Source organism: Pteropus alecto, unplaced genomic scaffold (assembly GCF_000325575.1).
Source record: "Pteropus alecto unplaced genomic scaffold, ASM32557v1 scaffold25, whole genome shotgun sequence".
Lineage (NCBI taxonomy): Eukaryota > Metazoa > Chordata > Mammalia > Chiroptera > Pteropodidae > Pteropus > Pteropus alecto.
In genome coordinates this window covers 8,460,198-8,479,548 of record NW_006441955.1, presented here as the reverse complement: position 1 = coordinate 8,479,548, position 19,351 = coordinate 8,460,198, and the positions used below count along the sequence as shown (strand labels likewise).

At 41.4% G+C, this 19,351-nt stretch overlaps 1 protein-coding gene across 5 annotated transcripts in view; it reads left to right on the top strand.

The window, feature by feature from the left end:
• Window positions 1-19,351, top strand: part of DAB1 (DAB1, reelin adaptor protein) — a 375,105-nt gene that overhangs the window by 327,249 nt on the left and 28,505 nt on the right. For 2 of the 5 annotated variants that reach the window (XM_006919254.2, XM_006919252.2), the window contains 3 exons: window positions 14,023-14,073; window positions 14,168-14,215; window positions 18,923-18,985. In XM_006919254.2, the coding sequence (XP_006919316.1) occupies window positions 14,023-14,073; window positions 14,168-14,215; window positions 18,923-18,985 (162 nt within the window). The remainder of the gene's footprint in view (window positions 1-14,022; window positions 14,074-14,167; window positions 14,216-18,922; window positions 18,986-19,351) is intronic. The other 3 variants (XM_006919251.3, XM_025052052.1, XM_006919253.1) reach the window with 2 other exon arrangements.

Here is a 19,351-nt window from a genome sequence, read left to right as displayed (position 1 = left end):
TCATTTATTTATTCATTCATCTATCCATTTAGCAAATATTTACTGAGAACCTCCTATCAACCAGACAGTGATTTACTCACTAGAGATATAAAGATGAATAAGACTGGCTACTTAAGAATCTTAATGATCCCAAGAAGAAGATAGACATATAAAAATAATTACAATCAATATAATCAAGGCTGTAAGAGGCTGTATACAAGATGCTCTGGAAACATACTGGAAGGCAATAAATGTTGCCTGAGGGAGTTTGGCAAGGTTTTTCACCCAGGAAATAGAGTTGGGGTAGAGTCTTAAAAGGTAATGGGAGTTTGGCACTGGAGAAAGGGTGGAACAGTATTCAGGAAGGGGGAACTGAACGTTTAAAGGCACTGAAATATGGAAAAGCCTAACATAGCCCAGACTGATGAATAGTCTGGGGTAGTAGGACCACAGGATGTCTTCTTGGGAACAAGAGACAAGGATACCAAAGGAAGCCAGCCCCAGTGAGCAAAGGGCCTGAAATGTGATGCTCAGGAGCTAGGATTTGTTGAGAAGCCACTGATGCTTTTGGGTATTGGAATGACACTATTAAAGTTGTGTTTTTCAACATGACTGGTGGCCTGTGGCAGGCGGATTGACAGGTAGGGGGACTATTAAGAAGCCAATGGAATTATTATGTGTATCCATCAGGAAGGAGTCAGGAAAACAGAGCCCATACCAGGTAGTTTAATAGAGGTAATGTAATTACGAAGGTGTTAGAAGAGCTGAAAATCCAAACGGTGGACAGTGGGGCAACCCGGATTAGTAATAATCCAAAGTCCTGCCCTAGGGCTTGAAAGACAAAGAAAGGAGGTGGTGTTAGCAGAGCCCAGGAGCTGGGTCTGCCAACATCCCATCACTGGCAGGCACTGGGGCCTGTTTGCGCATCAGCCTTTCCATCCTCTGTCTTTGGGTTCAGAGACAGCCATGATCCCTTCTATCTTCCTCTCTGTTCCAGGTTCCTGATTCTCATTTGGGCAGTGTCATATTATCACTTTGAATGATGTCTGGCTCTTTCTCCCAAGGTTGTAAACCGGACTGTCACGAATACAATTGGAGTTGCAAATAGCTCAGTGTTAAATCTTTCCTGAAACTTGCTTTCCACAAATGCACATGTGGAAGGGGATAAGTGTTTGCATAAATAGGCACCTGTTCTACTGTTTGCTCGATTATATGTTGGCAAAAATCACAACCAGATAAAACAATGATCACTCCATTCCTCTACTAAAATACCTACTGGTCTCCTATAGGCATGGCCTTCAAACTTTAAGTAAAACCCAGGAATCTTTATTCAAATGAAATGTGCCTGGTAGCCTTCTATATAAACAGAGGAAAGAGATGTGGTTGAAGCTGGGTTGAAGCCTACACAATTGGAAGCCCTCCCTCCTGCCCACTCGGAAGGGCAAAAGTTTCTGGAAGGGAAGTGGTCCAGAGAGGTTATTGTGAAAACCACTGTCAAAGGAATCCACTAGTTAATTCCAGAGGTGGGAGAAGTTGGGAGGTCAGATGAGGAGATCCTTCACATTGTTACTCCTATGAGAGGCTTTGTTATTCTGTCATTGAAATTGTGGCCACAGATCTTGAGCCTACTGTTAGCGAGGCAGTAAGAAAGAACATGGAATTGAAGTTAGAGCTTTACATTTCTCACGTGTATAACGCTAGACAAGGTGTTTTATCTTTCGGGTTTTTCTGAGTGACCAAATAACAACATGAGGAGAGCTACTTTTCTGGGTTCTTGTGAGGATGAAGTAGCAGATGTGACTGCTCTTGTGTTTGGCACAGAATACGTGCGCAGTGCTTGGTAGGCAACATGGTGTTAAAGTTAAAAGCGTGAACCTTGTAGCCTCACTGCTTGGGCTTGAAGTTTTTCTCCCTCAGTTACCAACTGTGCACCCTCAGGTGGGTTATTGAAATTTCTCTGTGCCTTGGTGCATTCACTTGTAAATTGAGGATAATGACTATGGTACCTACCTTATAAAGTTCTTAAGAGGCCTTGGATAAGGTAATACATGTAAAACATTTAGAACAGCACCTGGCACATAGTAAACACTCAACAAATGTTGGCCGTAATTATTTTTATGAGCTATTATATGGACAAAGGACTGTAACAAGTGCTTTAAGAGCTATGCGGATGAGTAAGACCTGGCCCAGCCACTAGAGTACTTCTAGTCTAGTGGAGGGAGTAACTGGTGTTCAGAGTCAGGAGTTGAAGTGCCTCAATTTTCCATGCCCAAGCAATGATGTCAACAAGGTCAAGGTTGACTCAGGAGCCTGAGGTGGGGCTGAACCTGCAGGAGAGTACCATTGCTCTGGGGCAGGTATAGCACACAATTTTAACTACCAAATGTGAGCACCCCAAGAAAGAGACTGTGGTAGCCACTTAACTCACTACTTCAAGACTCTCCCATAAGACACAGGTCTCTTCTCTACTGTAAAGGATATTGAAGATCTTCGAGACTCTCCCAAACAACCATAAGACACAGGTCTCTTCTCTACTGTAAAGGATATTGAAGATCAGAGAAGTTAAATCACTGAGCATAGATAGAAGAGGCATCACTAAGAATCTAATCTAGAGCTATCTGACCCTAAAACTAGGATAACCTTCTTTATCATCCAGACTGGGTCACTTTTGAAAGTGGAAGGGGGTGTCTGTTGACAATTATGTCAGGACACTAGCATGAACAGATGTCCTAGGCAAACCAGAACCTAGGGCCACCCTACCCAAAGCTAGTAAGTGCTCTTCTACACCAGAACACAGTGAGATTTCAAAAAGAAGGCAGGTGGCATCTTGTTTCTAAAACTCTTTGCCAGTAGTGCTACCTGTGCTAAAGCAATGGCAGTACTACCCCCAAGATACAGGTGCACTGATGCATGCTTGCTCCTTCCGTGGGCATAAATCAGGTTTCTTGGAGATCTGTTACATGGTAAGAAAGTGTGATTCAGGGGTATCTTTAACTGCTGCTGCTGTGAATCTATCATTATTCCTCTAATACAGATCATTAACACTCACAGAACCTTAACTGCAGCATCTCTAATGAGCAGAGCTGTAATATACACTTTCCCCATAAATATCCATTGATGCTGACACTCATTCTCTCTTGGCAGAGTAATTCCACTTTTCTGGATAAATCATTATGTTGAAGCTCTTTCTTTCTCCCTAACCGCTGTTATTGGTGGTTGCGGAAGAAAAATGAACAAACTCTAGTTGTAAAAAGGGAGAAAGAGATAAATGTGATCGTGGAGAATAAGAAATATATACTGGTGATAGTTCCAACTCAAAGCATTCAAAACTTGTTTTTGCAATGACTTAGAAAGGAAGCAAGAAATGAACATTTGCTAAGCACTTACTAGGGGCCAGAAAGTATGTGCATTGGTTGGCAAGTTGTATCTAGTTCAGTGAGTCCCAAAGACTGTGTTGCCTAACAGTCATTTGTGACACTTTTAAAAACACAACTTCTTGGGACCCACTCCTATAGATTTGCTTTTGTAAGATTTTCATGTCTTTATAGATAAAGGGAGATTTATAAAGCTTCTCAGATGGATTCTGATTCAAATTTTATCTAGTTTAATTAGCGTGACAAGTCTTATTTTCTCCATTTTATGGATGAGAAGATTGAGGTTGAGATGCTAAGTGAAGAGGAAAATAAAGTCTGGTTATCAAGGATTAATTGCTTGCTTCTCTGCTTGAGCATAAAGAATGACTTGTGTTAGGGTGACATTTACTCTCGCTTTCTTACAATGCTTTCTCCCTTCTCTACCTCTCGTTTTTCTACCTATCATAGAGTTCTGTCAGCATATCATCGTGATTCTCTCTAGAGGGTTAGCAGCTGTCCAGACCTCCAGTATTATTCCTTTTTCCAACTGTTGCTTGCTGTCAGCTCAATACTCTGTGTTTTTTTCCCCCTTTTCCTATATTTTCTTAATCTCATCGCCTTGTCTCTTTGGCCATTTCTGTTGTTGTTGTTTTCTTCCATCACCTCGGAAGCTCTCGTCCTCTGTCATCATTAAAGGTGTGATCTGGCCATGTTCCTCCAAAGAGGATTGGAGTGGACTCTGGCAGGATGTGAGTCAGTAGCCTTTACAGAAATCAGAAGACAAGGAAAGAATGTGTTTGAGGAGATCAGAAGTTCTTTAGATATGTTAAATTTGAGAGACTAAATGGTATGGGGTACAGTTGTTTCACCAATGGCTAGCAACCAAAGGAGGGAGTGATAAGATCAGATATTGGCAGGATCTCAAGTAGCAAGGAACGTTCCAGATTGACTGCCACCCTTGAACCACTGATGGGACTCACTAATGGGAAGGACTTAAAAAATTCAGGTGGAAATGCCATCCAGATATCAGAAGGGCTAGAAGAATAGCATATCCCTGTTCTTATAAATTTTTCCTGGGATATTTCCTTAGGATTTCTTTGAGATTAGAACCAGGGCTATTTACTCTGATTACAAAGCTTCATTAGGTTAAGTGATAGAGTACATATGACACCTTTTCTGGAGTTTAAAATAGCACATGCCAAGTCTCTGTGAGTGAGCGCGTGTGTGTGTGTGTGTGTGTGCAAATGCACACACACACACACACACGCATGCATACACATACATGCTGAGCATTCGAAAACACCATATGGACTACCATTCCTTCCACTTAGTAAATCATGCTATCACCAAGTTTTGTTCTGTTCAGTTTTCTGTTCTCTTGCATAAGCAAGTCCATCCATTCACTCTTTTTTTTTTAATTTGTCATTTGAGTATAATTTCCTTCTGTGTGCTATCCACTGGGATATCTACATATTAGGAATACAAAGATGAATAAGATATAGTTTCCCATACTTAGGCATCTCTGCTAAATAATCTGTAGTAGAGAAGAAAGAAGGTCATCAACCATTATAACTGGACATGTGTCATGCCCAGAGGTGGATCATCTAATTCAGAGATCTCCAACCTTTTCGACACCAAGGATCATGCACCTGTGAGAATCTAATGCCTGATGATCTGAGGTGGAGCTGACACAGTGATGCTAGCACTGGGGAGCAGCTGCAAATACAGATGAAGCTTTGCTTACTTGCCCACCGCTCACCTCCTGCTGTGAGGCCCCCAGTCCTAACAGGCCACAGACCAGTCTATTCTGCAGCCCAGGGGTTAGAGACCCCTGATCTAATTCATTCTAAGGGTCATGAAGAGAGGCTTGGAAGAGGTGACTAGACTCAAGTCTCAAGGGATGTGTTACAGTTCTCCTGACAAATGAGGATGGGAGGAGTAGCCAGTCACAAGGAACAGCTCATACCAAGACCTGAAAGGGGAAGAAATAAACCAAGAGGCCTGTTAAGAGGGCAGGTTGGACAGTCAATCAGAGATGGTTGAGGATCAAGCTCTTCCAGGTTATCTCTGATTCCAAACCTTTGGGCTGCCTTTTGAGTGTAGTCTGTTGGTGAACACACCTTACTTGCTCCTTTGAGCTCTATGAAGTAGCCATTTCCCACACTGTTTTAATTATGGGTAAACTGAGCTTTCCTTGGGGCTTTAGTTTCCTCATTGTAAAGTGTAAGCCAGGTTTCTCTGCTCTGACTTATGATTGTCTCCTCTTAGTCTATATGACTGTGAGGGGAATTATGAGGGGGAGAAAGGCCCTAGACTAGGATTTAGGAACTTAGGGTTTTATCCCAGTTCTTCCACTATTTTCATGATTTTGAAAAAGTGGAGGCCTCAGTTTCTTCTTCATCTGAAAAAAAAAATAAATAGAGTTGAGTCGGGTTAAGGATCTCTACAGTCTCTTATTCTACTCTGCAGTTTGTAAACTGTTCAAAATGCCATCAAATAGATGCTACAAAATCATGTTCCTAAAGGGTACTCCATCAAATTGTTGACTTAATATATGACCCAAATAAGCAGGCACTAATAGAGGTCTTACTATATGTCAGGCACCATGCTATTTAAGCTATTACCTTAAATCTTATCCAGGATAATTTTCGCACAGTTTGTGAGGTGGATATTTCCCTAATTTTACAACAAAGAAAAATTCAAGAGATGAGTAAACTAGTCAAATTCTATTCATATAAAAACAAAATTCTTAGTTTCATCGTTTGCAGTGGCGTTAACTTCAGTCTTGTGAATGGCATCGCAGCAGTGAAAATGGTACATGCTCTGTGAAAATGTTCAGTGTGGTACCCATGTTGTGACACTCTGCATGCTCTGACCTGAATGGGTATCCTCCAGTTTTTCTAACTAGACTGTTACATACAGCTCAGGGAAAGGATAGCACCTCAGCCCTCAAAGTATTGGCACAGTGCCTTGCTCATGTGGGCATTTAGGAAAGGTTTGTTAATTATTCAATGAATGCCTTGAGAATTGAATTCAGGAATGAAGTGAATAAGGAAATGAATACCTAAGCATGTAAAATCTGCATTCCTCCAGAGAAGAAAAGGAAAAACATTTTGCACGGAACGGCTGTCAGAGCAGCAGGCAAAGCCCTGCTGACTATTTTTTCCTTTGCTGTGACATCTCTCCATTTGTGATTTCCTCTGATTTGCTCCGTGTTCAGCCTGAGCCTCTGCTACTCTCTCTTGATTTCAGCTCATCTAATATTTCTTGTTACCATTTGGGTGCCATCTGGACCGCAGGAGTAGCCTCTCCAAGAAAGACACATCAACAACGAAAAAGATGACTAGTTCTCTGAGAAGTTCCCCCTGCCCTCCTCCCCCAAAGTGTGTTGAGATCCCGTCATCCTGCTGACAGGAGCCAATTCCACATTACTGTGATTCAAACTCCCTCCCTTTTCAAAGTACTGAACTGATGCCAAATCTTGTTAGGAGTTTTTGAAAAAGCCTTGAGTTTTTGCTTATGTGGAACTAGAATAATAGATTTTTAAAAGGAGAAGGGATAAAGGAAGAGATAACTAAAATCAAATGATTATAAGCTTTGGGAAACTGACCCCCTCGGTTTCTCATTTTCTCTGTGCGTTTATACCCATGCAGGTCTGTTTGTTCTGTTGGCAGCCACTGAAGTGGTAAAGCCATCTCGCAGCCTGCTGCTTCCCCTGACGAAGGATCTAAGGAAGAAAAGAGACACCACGTTTTAAAGTTCTCCTTGTCTAATACCAGATCTTTGGGATGAGGCCATGGGTTGGGACAGGCAGGGATCTAGAATCCAGGAAGCTTCAAAGAGTGTAAAAGCATGAAGTCGTTCCACGTGCTCCTAGAAAAACTGGCTGGCTAGGATGGTGTTTTCAGTGTTTTTTTCTTACTTCCCATCACTGGCCCCATTTTGGCTGTCATCATAGGTTAACTCTATATCATCATCACTCTCTTTGTGATCACTGCCCACTATCCTCATGTCTGCAGCACTGTCACCATCAAATCCTCAACACCAGTACTACCACCATTCCAATGTCCACTACCTCCAGCTTCCGTGACTCCCTCAGGATTGGGTTGGGCACTGTGTGTTTAATACTAAAGAGAATAGCCGTAGTAGCCACTGGCATGAATCACTTTGTTACTTTGAACCAGGCACTATATACTAAAAGCTTTATGCAGATTATCTTGTTTACAACTCCAATCATATGATAATTGCCTGTTTTCCTTTCCATCTCCCTCATGCGATGTAAGGGCAAGGACTGTATTTTAGCTTAGTTGCTTAATAAATAGATGTGGAGTGAATGAGTGACTGATTATCACAGTATTATGATAGCCATCACCCCAAACACTGGCACCATCATTTTCCAGGCATCACAATCAGTATCTCCTTACCTGTGTCACTGTTACTGAGATCAGACTTAGCTGTTAGCGTCTTGTCACATAATCATTGGTAGCCTGCAAATTGTGCCACCCACCCAATCCTTACGTATATTTTCAAGAAAATAGTAGATGTGTTTTAAAAAATCAAGGCATGAAAGCATGGAGCTGACATCTGAGTTTTGAAATAGGTGTAAAGGAAGGAAAAGAAGAGACAGGTATAGGGTGGGTCAAATGACAGGGCTGATTCCCAAAACAATTCAGCCCTGATTGAGCTAAATATGGGGGTAAATGTGCAGGAGCAGAAACTGACTTGGATGGAGTGTCTGCTCTGTGAAGACCACGTCACACCTTTAACTTCTCCATCAGGTGACTTCACTCCTTCCCAGGACCAGTGTTTCCGAACTTTTTCAGTGCCCCGGAACCTGTCTATCCTCATGTACCCAGCAAATCATTCCATAGCTATATAATTCCTTTCTTCCTTTCTTCCTTCCTTCCTTCCTTCTCTCCCTCTCTCTTCCTCTCTCCCTGCCTCCCTTCTTTCTTCCGTCCTCCTTATCCCTCTCCCTCTCCCTCTCTCCTTCCTCCCTTCTTTTCCTTTCTGTAATTTTGAAAAAGAAACAGGCATCCATTGAGATTTTACTTTGCCAGTTGCTGGGCAATTCTTTTCATATGCATCGGTCTTCTCACTGCTTCTTCTCAGCAAGTTCGCTTTGTAAGCATTATTATCCCTATTTTGTAGAGGAGAAAACTGAAGCCCATAGTGATGAAGGAAACGCCAGTGATGAAGCAGCAGCTTGACCTGAAAGCTGCTGTTTCTGACACTTCTCTTTCTACCCTCTGAGCCTGCCTTTTCTAAAAACATCAAATTTCTCACTTTAAAGTGTCCCTTGTTTTCAAATTAATTAATTTGAAACTAATTTTCTTGATATTAGGTTAAAATTGAGAAGCTTAAAACTCCAGAGTCAGATTCCTTAGCAACAGCTATTCCCTGTGCGTTCACATTAGCCCATTCAGGTCAACCCAGCACCCTGACCTATGTCCAATGGGTCTGCCTTTCTTGAAATATCTAAATAAAGCACTAGCAAATTCACATCCAATCCCCATCCTGACTTTATCTTTGCATATTAATAAAGGCGGTTTCAAGGACCAGCTTAATTTTCAGGAAGCCAGATGTAAATATTTCATTGTCCAAGTGTTCATAGAGATACTACACTTGCATGCACTTCAAAGGGAAGATGTAAGTTTCATTATAAGGTCTATGCATTTCCCTCCACCTTCTAACTTTCTAGACAACCTTTGGGACTCTCCCAAAATGGTACCCTTTCCTTAGCTACTTAAATGAGGCCCAACTTTGAGTAATTAAAGGCAACTTTGCAATCATTACAGGGACAAATCCTCAAAGCAACACCAATTCCTCTGTTACTAGATCAAGGCATTGCATCCAGCAAGACCATTAAGCCCCAAATCTCGGTAGGCCTGGAATAGTTTAACATAAATGGGATTCTATTTTGTTGAAATGATGATGAGGCTTCATGGATTTCCACTTGAAACATGAATCTTAACTTCCTTTAAAAAGCCCGTAAATATCTGGCTCTGGCTTGAAAAAAAAAAAAAAAGTTTACATCCAGAAGGAAGCTGCTATTTTTGCTAACGGAATTTGATTTCATGGTACTGTCTAGACATAACAAAGAATTCAATTCTCCCATAGAACGTTTCCAATCAATGCAAAGGATGTTCTTGAAAGGAATAGAAGAGACTATGTAAGAAAAAATATGTCTAGTATTTAGAAAACACCCAGTCTGCTGGACAGGTTTTTAAAAATACATATATTATCTAGAGCTGAGCTATCCAATAGAGTAGCCACTAGCCACATGTGGCTATTTAAATTGAAATTAAATAAAATGAAAAATCTATTCCATCAGTCACACTAGCCATACAATAGCCACATGTAACTATTGGTTACCATATTGGACAGTACAGATAAAGAACTTTGCATCATCACAGACAGTCCTATTGGACATCACTGCTCTTGGGGGAGTCATTTACTGACATTATAGTTTCTGTTCTCCATCTCACCCATCCCCCTTGGTTCTTCAGTTACCAAACAGGTTTTCCTGTCTCTCTAGTAGGAAAGTGGCTGTTTAGTTTACTCTTGGCTGAAGGTGATAGCATAAAATCCTAGATACCCCAGAGGGAATTAGTCTTCATTAGCATGTGTCTTCCTTGTTAAAATCTTTCACCAAGGAAAGGTACACACATTCAAATGCCTGGAATCACCAGATGCCTTAATAGTACCCACCTTGGTGCAGTTACAAATCACTTAAGTTAATCCATTTCTCCTGAGCTTTCCAAATGGATAATTGGATTCATTCTTTTGCAACATTGGCCTGAGTTCTGACTTTAGATCTAGAGGCCTTGTGTCCACCGTGTTCCACTCCTATCCCACCCCCGAGCTAAAATGGTTATGTTTCCTGGTTCACTCTGAGCTTCAGGACAGCAGGGACCATATATTATTCATCTTTGTAGCCCCAGTGCCTAGCCAGGACACGGCATGTGGAAAGCACCCAGTGAATGTTTTTCAAAGAAATTAATTAATCAGTTACATAATCAATCAAAGTGCCTTCAGTTTTCCCAGTAGGCTTTTTGCTGATTATTCCTGCCGAGAGTTCATTCCTCAGCACAGTGATTAGCAAATCTGGCTGCACGGCAGAGTCACCTGGGGAGCTTTTAAAACCTACTGATGGCAGGACCCCACCCCAGACCAGTAGAATCCAATTCTCTGGGGGCGGGGCTCAGGCATTGATAGTTTGTAAAGGCTCCCCCAAAGGATTGCATCGTGTAGTCGGGGTGAGAATCACTGCAGGTTTCTGATTCGGCAGCCCTAAGTAAGTTTTCACTTTTTTGAATGTTCACCCCAAGTCGCATCTCATCCACTGTCATTTTTGTTGCGAGAGTAACATGAATTTGGTTTTAGTAATTACCTTAGTTATGGGACAGTAGTGTCCTCCACTGATCCAAAAAGAGATTACGGAAAGGTAAACTCCCTGTGGACGTTATTTTAATGTCTTAATGAAGATTCAGGCTAGAACTGTGTTGAAACAAAACAAGAGCATCTCTTCCTTTAAATCCTCACTGGAAGTTTGTTGTAAGTAAAATTTGGTGTCACGTCGAGTTTTTAAAAGCACAGTACAAAGCTGCATGCATACTATGACAGTAACTATGGAAAATATATCTATTAAGACAAAAAAGGCTTGAGGGTAAAGGAACTAAAACTCTAGTAGTAACTGTAGATAAAGCAAGAGTTCTGGATGTGGGAAGACTAGAGAATGGATTCCAAGTCCTGCCCAGGAAAATCAACGGGGAGAAAGTGTACTAGCTGGAAGGATCTTCCCACTGGCAGAATGAAATGCACAGGCGTTGACAAAGGCTTTCCTAGGCGGGACTAAAGGGCTCTGAGAAATGACTAAGCCAGGGTCAAAACAGGAAGGTAACCACCAGTGCCAGATATAAAACGTATGGACAGGAAGGAGATGATTAGGCAAGACTGTAGCCAGAACTGAGATGAGAGAGAGAGAGGATGGGGCCAAGAATGGACTGAAGGGTTCAAGACTAAGGCCAGGAAGTGTGGGTTATCATGTGACATAGGGTCTGGTCTGTGGTCTCAGGCAGGGGTGTTTTCTAAAGAAGGGCTTCCAGCAAGATTTTTGTGTCTTCTTTCTCTTTTTCTAAATATCACAATAGTTTCGTAACATTAAAAATGCCCGTACATTGAAAAATGAGCCGAAAGAAAAATATTAATAATAGCTGCTATTTATTGAGCACCTACTCTGTGCCAAACAGCAAATAAGGGTTTGCACCCATGTGTCAGTTAATCCTCTCGATAAACCTGAGATGATGTTGTTATTATCATCCCTACTTTAAAGATGAGAAAACAGGCTAATTGACTTGTCCACGGTCACATAGCCAGTACATGGCACGGCCATGATTCAGTCTGTATCTGTGTGACTCCAAAGAAATGCATTTGCTTACACACCCAGACCAAGTTCCATCTGAATTTCTGGAAATCACCTCATCACACCCCAGCTCCACACCTCACCAAAGGCCACCTCTGCTGTCACCAAGAAAGTGACAGTCTCATGCCAACACTAGTTATCTTCATGCATTTTCATTATGTGGTGGGAGTTTTTATGAGACTCTACTACAGGCTGTTTTTCAAATTTATTTAATTCATCCATCATGCTCTGAAGCCATTTGCTTTTTTATATTGGATAGATGTAATGAGATTTTGGACACTAAAAAATGTTTTTATTAAAAGTTATGACCCAGAGCTAGTTGGTAGGGACTGTGCCATAAATCCCTAGAAGTGTGAGAATTTATAAAGGATGTAGTGACATAACCTTAACCTTTTAGGTTACTTCATAAATTACAGGATCATTTAGACTAATATTGTCTCACAACCTCTCCCCACCTCTGGCCAAATAATAATAATAATAATAATAATTTATGTGGTTATCTGATGTGGTTGTTCATCCTCTGTTAGCCACAGTTGACTCCTGGCTGGTGGAAACAGATGGTTGATGACAGAATTTGCTCGTGGTCGGCCTGAAGACCTTACTGTGGTGGGCACTGCCCGTTTGTTCTCCTGCTTAGCTCTGCAACCTTGTAACTAGAGCTGAGTGCATAAAGTCACATTTGCTACAGACAGGGTTAAAGTGATTTCTGTCAAATGAGTATTATGAGATTATTGAATGATAGCTTCTCCACTCCTCCACTGCCAACAGGAAGCTCTTTTCAAAATTAGGAAATGATATAATTATTTCTGTTCATACATAATAACTCCATTTTAATGTCAATAGTATCAGATTTACATTAATGTTATGCTGCTTAGAAATCATCCAAAGAAGAATTAGCTTGTAATATGGACCAAAACATAGTCATTAAATATATAGAGATATTATATATTAATATAGATAATATAAAATAGATATATTATCTATAATAAATATTATTGTTGTAACTTTGTCAAATTAACTCTTATTAAGTAGAGCCCTGGGGTGTCATGTCAGATGGTGAGCCACAGTTCAACAAGAGACCACGAGGGAATTGAAAGAAGTCTTTGTAGATCCTAGAGGAGGGAAGTCAAGGCAGCGTGCAGGAGAGAAAGTAGCAGGACCTGGGCCGCATGCCTATATTAGGGCCCGTGTGTGAAGTGTGTAGAGTTACTGGGCTAAGGCTGGACTGGGCAAATTCAAACCCAAAACATCAGGGTTTCAGTAAGATCCAAAGGGATTCTATCTAAGGGGTGCATAAGGAGAAGACCATAGGAGGTGGGGGAGACTACTTATCATAAGAGTCACGTCAGGATCTGATATTTACTTACTCTTCTGCAGGCTGTTATCTACGGCATACTTCACTGGAGGGGCTAGTGTCATTTTAAGGCCCCTGCAGTCAGCTTGGCCACAAAAGATGGATGTTGAGACAGAAATATTATGGAGTAATTTAGTGAAACTCTCAACATTTTAAACAATAAAATAAAATTAAAAAAATAAGACAATTAGACTTGGTAAACTGCCAGCTGCTTTGAAAACATGCATTCATTCATATATTTTTTAGCACTGCTGTGTGCCAGATCCTCTCTTAGCTGCTGGGATTCAGGAGTAAATACAGCATGGTCCCTGCTTCAGGAAGCTCACAGTGTGATCGGCACAGATGATGTGCTCTTATTTTCATAGAAAGATTTTCAACTCAGAAGATCAAGAAAAGCTTTATGGAAGAGATGGCCTTTCAGTTGGGTTCGAGGAATTGGATGAGCTTGAGCTTGCAAAGATGAAGAGAAGAGCATTTCCAGCAGAAGGGACAGAATGCACAAAGGCATTTACAAAACTAGCTGTTCATAGGCTACTTAAAAGAGTTAAGTTTGGCTACAGCAGATAACAGGTTTTTTTTTTTTTTCTTTTAGAGAAAAAAAATCCCAAGATAAACATTATGTTCTTATCTGTTGCCACGGTTGAGGCTGGCTGGGTAATATCTATAATTTCAGGAAGATGAACTTTAAACTTACAAACTTACTATTGCTGTGTTTCCTAATCAGGCCCATGTTTGATCATCTGCTTAAGCTGGGAACATATTCCAGGGTTTTCATAGTATACTGGCAATAGCTCCCACCTACTGAGGCCATGGGAGTGTAAACTATAGATACAGTCATCATTAAACTCATAAATCCATGTCATTTGTGTGTCATTCACCTCATCCTCATTCATCATCCCTTACATTTTCAGAATGGCCCTCTGATTGAACGTTTTGAAGAACGATTTGCTGCGGCCACCCCGGTAAGAATGAGAGGGCCCTGTCTGGTGAACTGTTTCATGTCGTCATTATCTCATCGTTCATTTCATGCTCATAAGTCATGCCTTGTGGTTACAGAACCGGACAGTGCCGGAGGACTTTGATGAAATTTTTGAGGCAATAAAGGTAAGGCCTGCAGGTCCTCGTTAAGGGAGGGCCGTTCTAGTCATTCTCACGCCTCCCATGTCATCCTTATCCAGCCTGTATGAATGGCAGGCATCCTGCTCTGCTCTCTTCTAATGGGAAGATTATTGATGGGCCCTGAAATAGGGTGAAATAGTAAGAGTGTGTGTGCGTGTGCGTGTGCGAAAGAGGATATGTTGGAGATAAAGTGACAGGCCTTCGTTTCGAGGGAAGTGACACTCTCTCGTTTCATTTAACAATTATTTTTCAAACCCCTCACATGTCCTGGACATTCTTAGATATGCTGGAGATGTGTGTAGTGGAGAGGAAGACACAGGCCTGTCCTCCAGAAGCTCATATTATAACAATGCAGCATTACATAGGATAGGGTAAGGTAGGGCAGGGTAGGGAAGGGTGGCATAGGGTCAAATAGCCTAGCGAAGTGTTGTTTAGTACAACATAGTATAGTGGGGATTCAGACACAGAAACAGGATGTGCGTAGTGTACCAATGGGAATAAAAGACAGGCAAGACTGCTATTCCATCAGTATACCCTGGAAGAGATGTACTGGTTTACAAACAGTATTTATAGAGATTGGCTGATACATAGGCCAATAAATATGTCACCCAGATACAGGATGTTGAGAGGCTTGTAGGGTTTTTTTAATCTTGGCAAATTAGAATCACCAGGAGAGCTTTTAAAGTCTCAGTTACTAGGCTGTACTTCAAACCAGTTAATTCAGACTTTCTAGTCTAGGACGTGAACCAGGTATCAGCATTTCCCCCCGGTGATTTCAGTGTATATCTACATTTGAGAACCACTGAAATAAGAGTATCACATAAGCTGTTCTGGGCAGTGGAATGGGGTGCAAACTGAGTTGGGAAACACTCCCAGGGGTGAAAAAATGTCTTCTAATTTGTGTCCTGAAGGATGGGGGAAGGAGTGAATATTCTAAGAGGAAGAGCATGTACAAAGGCCCTGAGATGGTTCATACTTTTATAACACTCAGTGCTTCTCTGCTCCACGACACTGCCCTGATTGTGTCTATGGGCCTCTCTTCCATCAGATAGCCAGCTCATGGGAGTAGAAACTGGAATGAAACGGAAATGTTCCTTTCTCATCCCTCTATCTCTTGTTCTTCGCACAGTAGCTAAGGTACAGTAGGGGCTCAACTTCTCCTAAATAAAGGAACTCTTGATGCCAAAACATAGAGTGGGTCTGTGAGAATGTGTTTTGGGAGTCAGTCAAGGACATCTCAGACTTCATCAATGACACCCTCAGAATTTCTCTATAGGAGGGGCCTAGGAGTCTATTTGTAGGAGTCTATTTGAACAAAGGACCAAGGGACTAACCTTGAAATAGCAGTTGTACAGCACTTCGGATAGTCTTGTGAAAATATCACTTGTTTATATCAAAGAATGGCTGGGGAGGGGACAGGCCTGATGGAGATATTGAGGGACTCTCCCCCTTAACAACCAAGCTGCTTCTCTTCATCTTCTCCACTGGCCTTGGCAGCTTCCAGTGTCACTCTGCTTACCCTGGAAAATGTCCAAGACCTAAGAAAGGAGCAGGAACTGCCATCAACAGTCACATCTCTCTTTACCTGAAGACATCTGTAGTGCCAGTAACAGAAAGGCAAATAGGCATCTCAAGCCAGCCTTGTTCAGATGGTCATGCATCATGGCAGACTTTTGAGGAACCTTGCCTTCTGGTTAGAGAATATTATGGTGCTGGTCTTCCACCATGTAGGAAGGCTACTCTGGCTCTGTAAAGTGATAGATAAACAAGATGCTGCTTGTTCTGTGGGTCAAGTCCAGCTTCTCTTAGCTGACTGGTCAGAGGTAAGTCACTTACTCTCTTAGTTTCAGTTAGCTTATCTGCAAAATATAGATGGTGAGAGAGACACCTATGCTGCCAATATCACAGGGCTCAGTGAGCATCAGACATGATGATAACGTATTGCAAAGTGTATTGAAAACTATAAAGTGTTTTACAAATGCAAATGGTTAGGTTGTTAAATGATTAGTTATAACAATATTATCGATGGAATATGGCTTATTATGTTACAAATAAAAGGACTAGGTTAACCTGAGGAGGGAAGTTGTGACATACACATTATTCCAGATTCTCAATTACATATGGTCATTAGAATTATTTTTAATTTTATGGGCTAAGAATCCCTTTTTTCTATAAAATTTAATAAAGTAACAATCTATGTTTTAAGCCTCTGCATGTTTTTTTTTGTTTAATCATTGAGTGAAAATCATCTAGCAAGAGGAAAGTCTGTATCTGAAGAAAGTTATTTTAAAAGTTGTGCTTAAGGAGAAAATTAGCCAATAAATTAAATTTACGATGTTAGTAAAAGTGTGCCACAAGTTCAACACATTTGAAATGTAAGTTGTGTGACTTAATTTTAACTTCATTTTAATATTTTCTTACCACTGAAAATAGCTGTAAACCATTTTAAAATCATTGAGTTCCAATTGAGAGAAGCCCAGAAACTTCATTTGACTTAAATAGAATTATTACTTGTACAAATTTGGGAGAGAGTCTAAAGGTTTGGCATAGTTTCACCAAATAATATGAAATATTGGTAACAAGGTAACAAAGTTTTACTAAAGAAGAGCAAGTATTTAGGGTCCAGCCGGATTTGCGAGTGCACCCTGTACACCAGCCACCTCATTACCATCTCCTAACTCTGGACCGTTACCCTATGAGAGGGAATCAAGTTAGTAAAGAGTTGGCAGAAAAGACTGAAATACACCAGGTCCCACCACAACCTGGCCTTTGTCCACTCCACCTGCCTTCTCTCCTGCTCCTCTCTCTGCCCTCAGGCTGGTTACACCAAACTGCTTATACGCCCACCTGCTCAGACTGTTCCAGGCCTCGATTATCCTTTTTGTTCATGTTCTTTCATCTGCCTAGATTGCCCCTCCTCTTCTTGGTTGCCTGGCTAACTGCTCCTCTTCTTCAGGATTCAGATCAGGGCTGTTTCCCTGAGAAACCCTCGTTAAACTTATTTGCCAAAAGCTGGCTGGATCCCTTCTAAGTCTCCCACAGCACCCCATAGAGACCTCTGTCGCCATTCCTGCCACATTAGCTTGAAATTATCTCCTTCTATGGAGTGTCCCCACCAGTCTATAAGTTCCCTGCTGGCTGGAACTTGGTGTTTCTCATTAATATGTTCCTAGCACCTAGCACAGTACCCAGCACCTAACAAACAGTTATTCAGAGTTTAGGGGTAAAAAAAAAAACACTGAGTAGTTGGGAAGGAAATTAATATATAAAGGGCTCTACTTTGTGCCAGGCACCATTATTCAGTCTGAAAGCTTAAAAGGAAAGTGAGTTAGCCAGACTAAGCTTCTTTCAGCCAAAAGAGCCTTTTGTACCTTTTAAACCAGGCTTAGCCAAACTTCAAAGAAAGTCTTGCTATTAATATAGTAAATAAATCTACAAAGGAGATATTATCATCTCTGTCATCCAAGTGAAGAAACGGTAGCTCTGAGGAGTGCCAGAGATTGGAAGTGGTAGGACCCGAACATATGCCCAGGTGTGGGACCTTTTCCAGCCCCCAGAGCTCGCTCACGTGTCAGTAGGAGAGAATGTTCCTTTCTTTGTTGTTAATCATACAAATGCAGTCCTGCCTGATTAGGGCGGAATTCAAGTTCAGGAGTCCTGCGTGGTAGCCAGGCAGACTCTTCCTGATCTTTCTATTGAGTGGTGCTTTTAGGTTCTACCAATAAGAAGCTATCGCTTAAAATCCAAAAAAAGAGCAGAAAGTGGTTTTTTCCCTCAGTAGGCAGGTCTGCACAAAGCATATGATTATATACTTTCAGTTAGGCCATTGGGATCCTGGCCATAGATTCCCTAGTCTCTGAAGCTGGAAGTATATACAGATTAATTTCTAAGTATATCTTAAAGGGTTTCTTCCACTGCTGTGGCTGATATTGCTCAGACACTCTTGTATGATGGATGGGAGTATAGAAGATACAGTATCTGCAGTGATGGATTTCCTAGGAGTGATTAATAGTGTATATAGTAGGCTGTTTTCGATGCCCTTCCCAGTATTAAATGATAGGTTTTCTTTTCCTCCAACTATATTTTTTTATTCTAAAGACGCACTTTCAGGGACTGTCATTTGACTGCATGGTCTATATGCAGAACATTCAAGTCCTTGCTTGGGTGACCTTGAAGTCACCTCTGTGAAGCTCTTTACTCATCTGTAAGAAATGGGGATAGTGATTTCTACCTCTCAGCATCATTATTATTGAGAACATTTACTGAGAAGTGGCCATGAAGTCATGTCTTAATACACTTAGCACATGAAAGGCATTTCATAATTGTGGGTACACTCATTAAGGAAAAGCAAATGATAAGGCTGCCTTCTTGCCTCTATCTCCTGGAGAAGAGAGACAATGCTGGCATTGATGGTAAATACATGTAAAGTGCTATTATTATTGCTTATGGGAGGTGCCTAAGCAAGAATCTCCTTGGCTGAGCCCAGACAAACAGACAGGCACACCGAAGTAAGAAAAGACATCCCAGATGTCTTTAGGATCATAAGGTACAGCGATGACCCAAAGGGCTTGCTGTTTATATAAGCATGTTGAAAAAGTGAAACATTTGTCCCTATAGCATACTGTTTGTAAAGCAGTGCCCAGCAGCATCAACATTCTTTGTGGTTACATCATTATCTTTTTGTCTTTTTAGGCTGTGACCCAATTAGAACTTTTTGGGGACATGTCTACCCCTCCTGATATAACCTCTCCCCCTGTAAGTATGTGCTTTATTCTGAGCTCTGCATGCCCTTCCCTTTCCTCCTTCGGGCTCAAAGCGGCAAGAATATGGGCTTTGGGTAAAACGGACCTGCTGGTGGATTTCAGCTCTGACTCTTTCAAGCTGTGTGATTTGGGCAAATTCACTAGCAATTCGAAACCTCGACTTCCTCTGCCATTTTTTAAAAAGAATTATGATACATGCTTTTGTTTTGAGGAATAAATGAAACCGTGCATCAGCAATTATGTGAGATCACCTGGGTACATGCTATTATGCTGGGCCAAGGAGAGAGACAGGAATAGAGCACATGGCCTAGTTGGGAATATGGGCAAGAAACTCAGCAGGACACAACCACGATGAGGC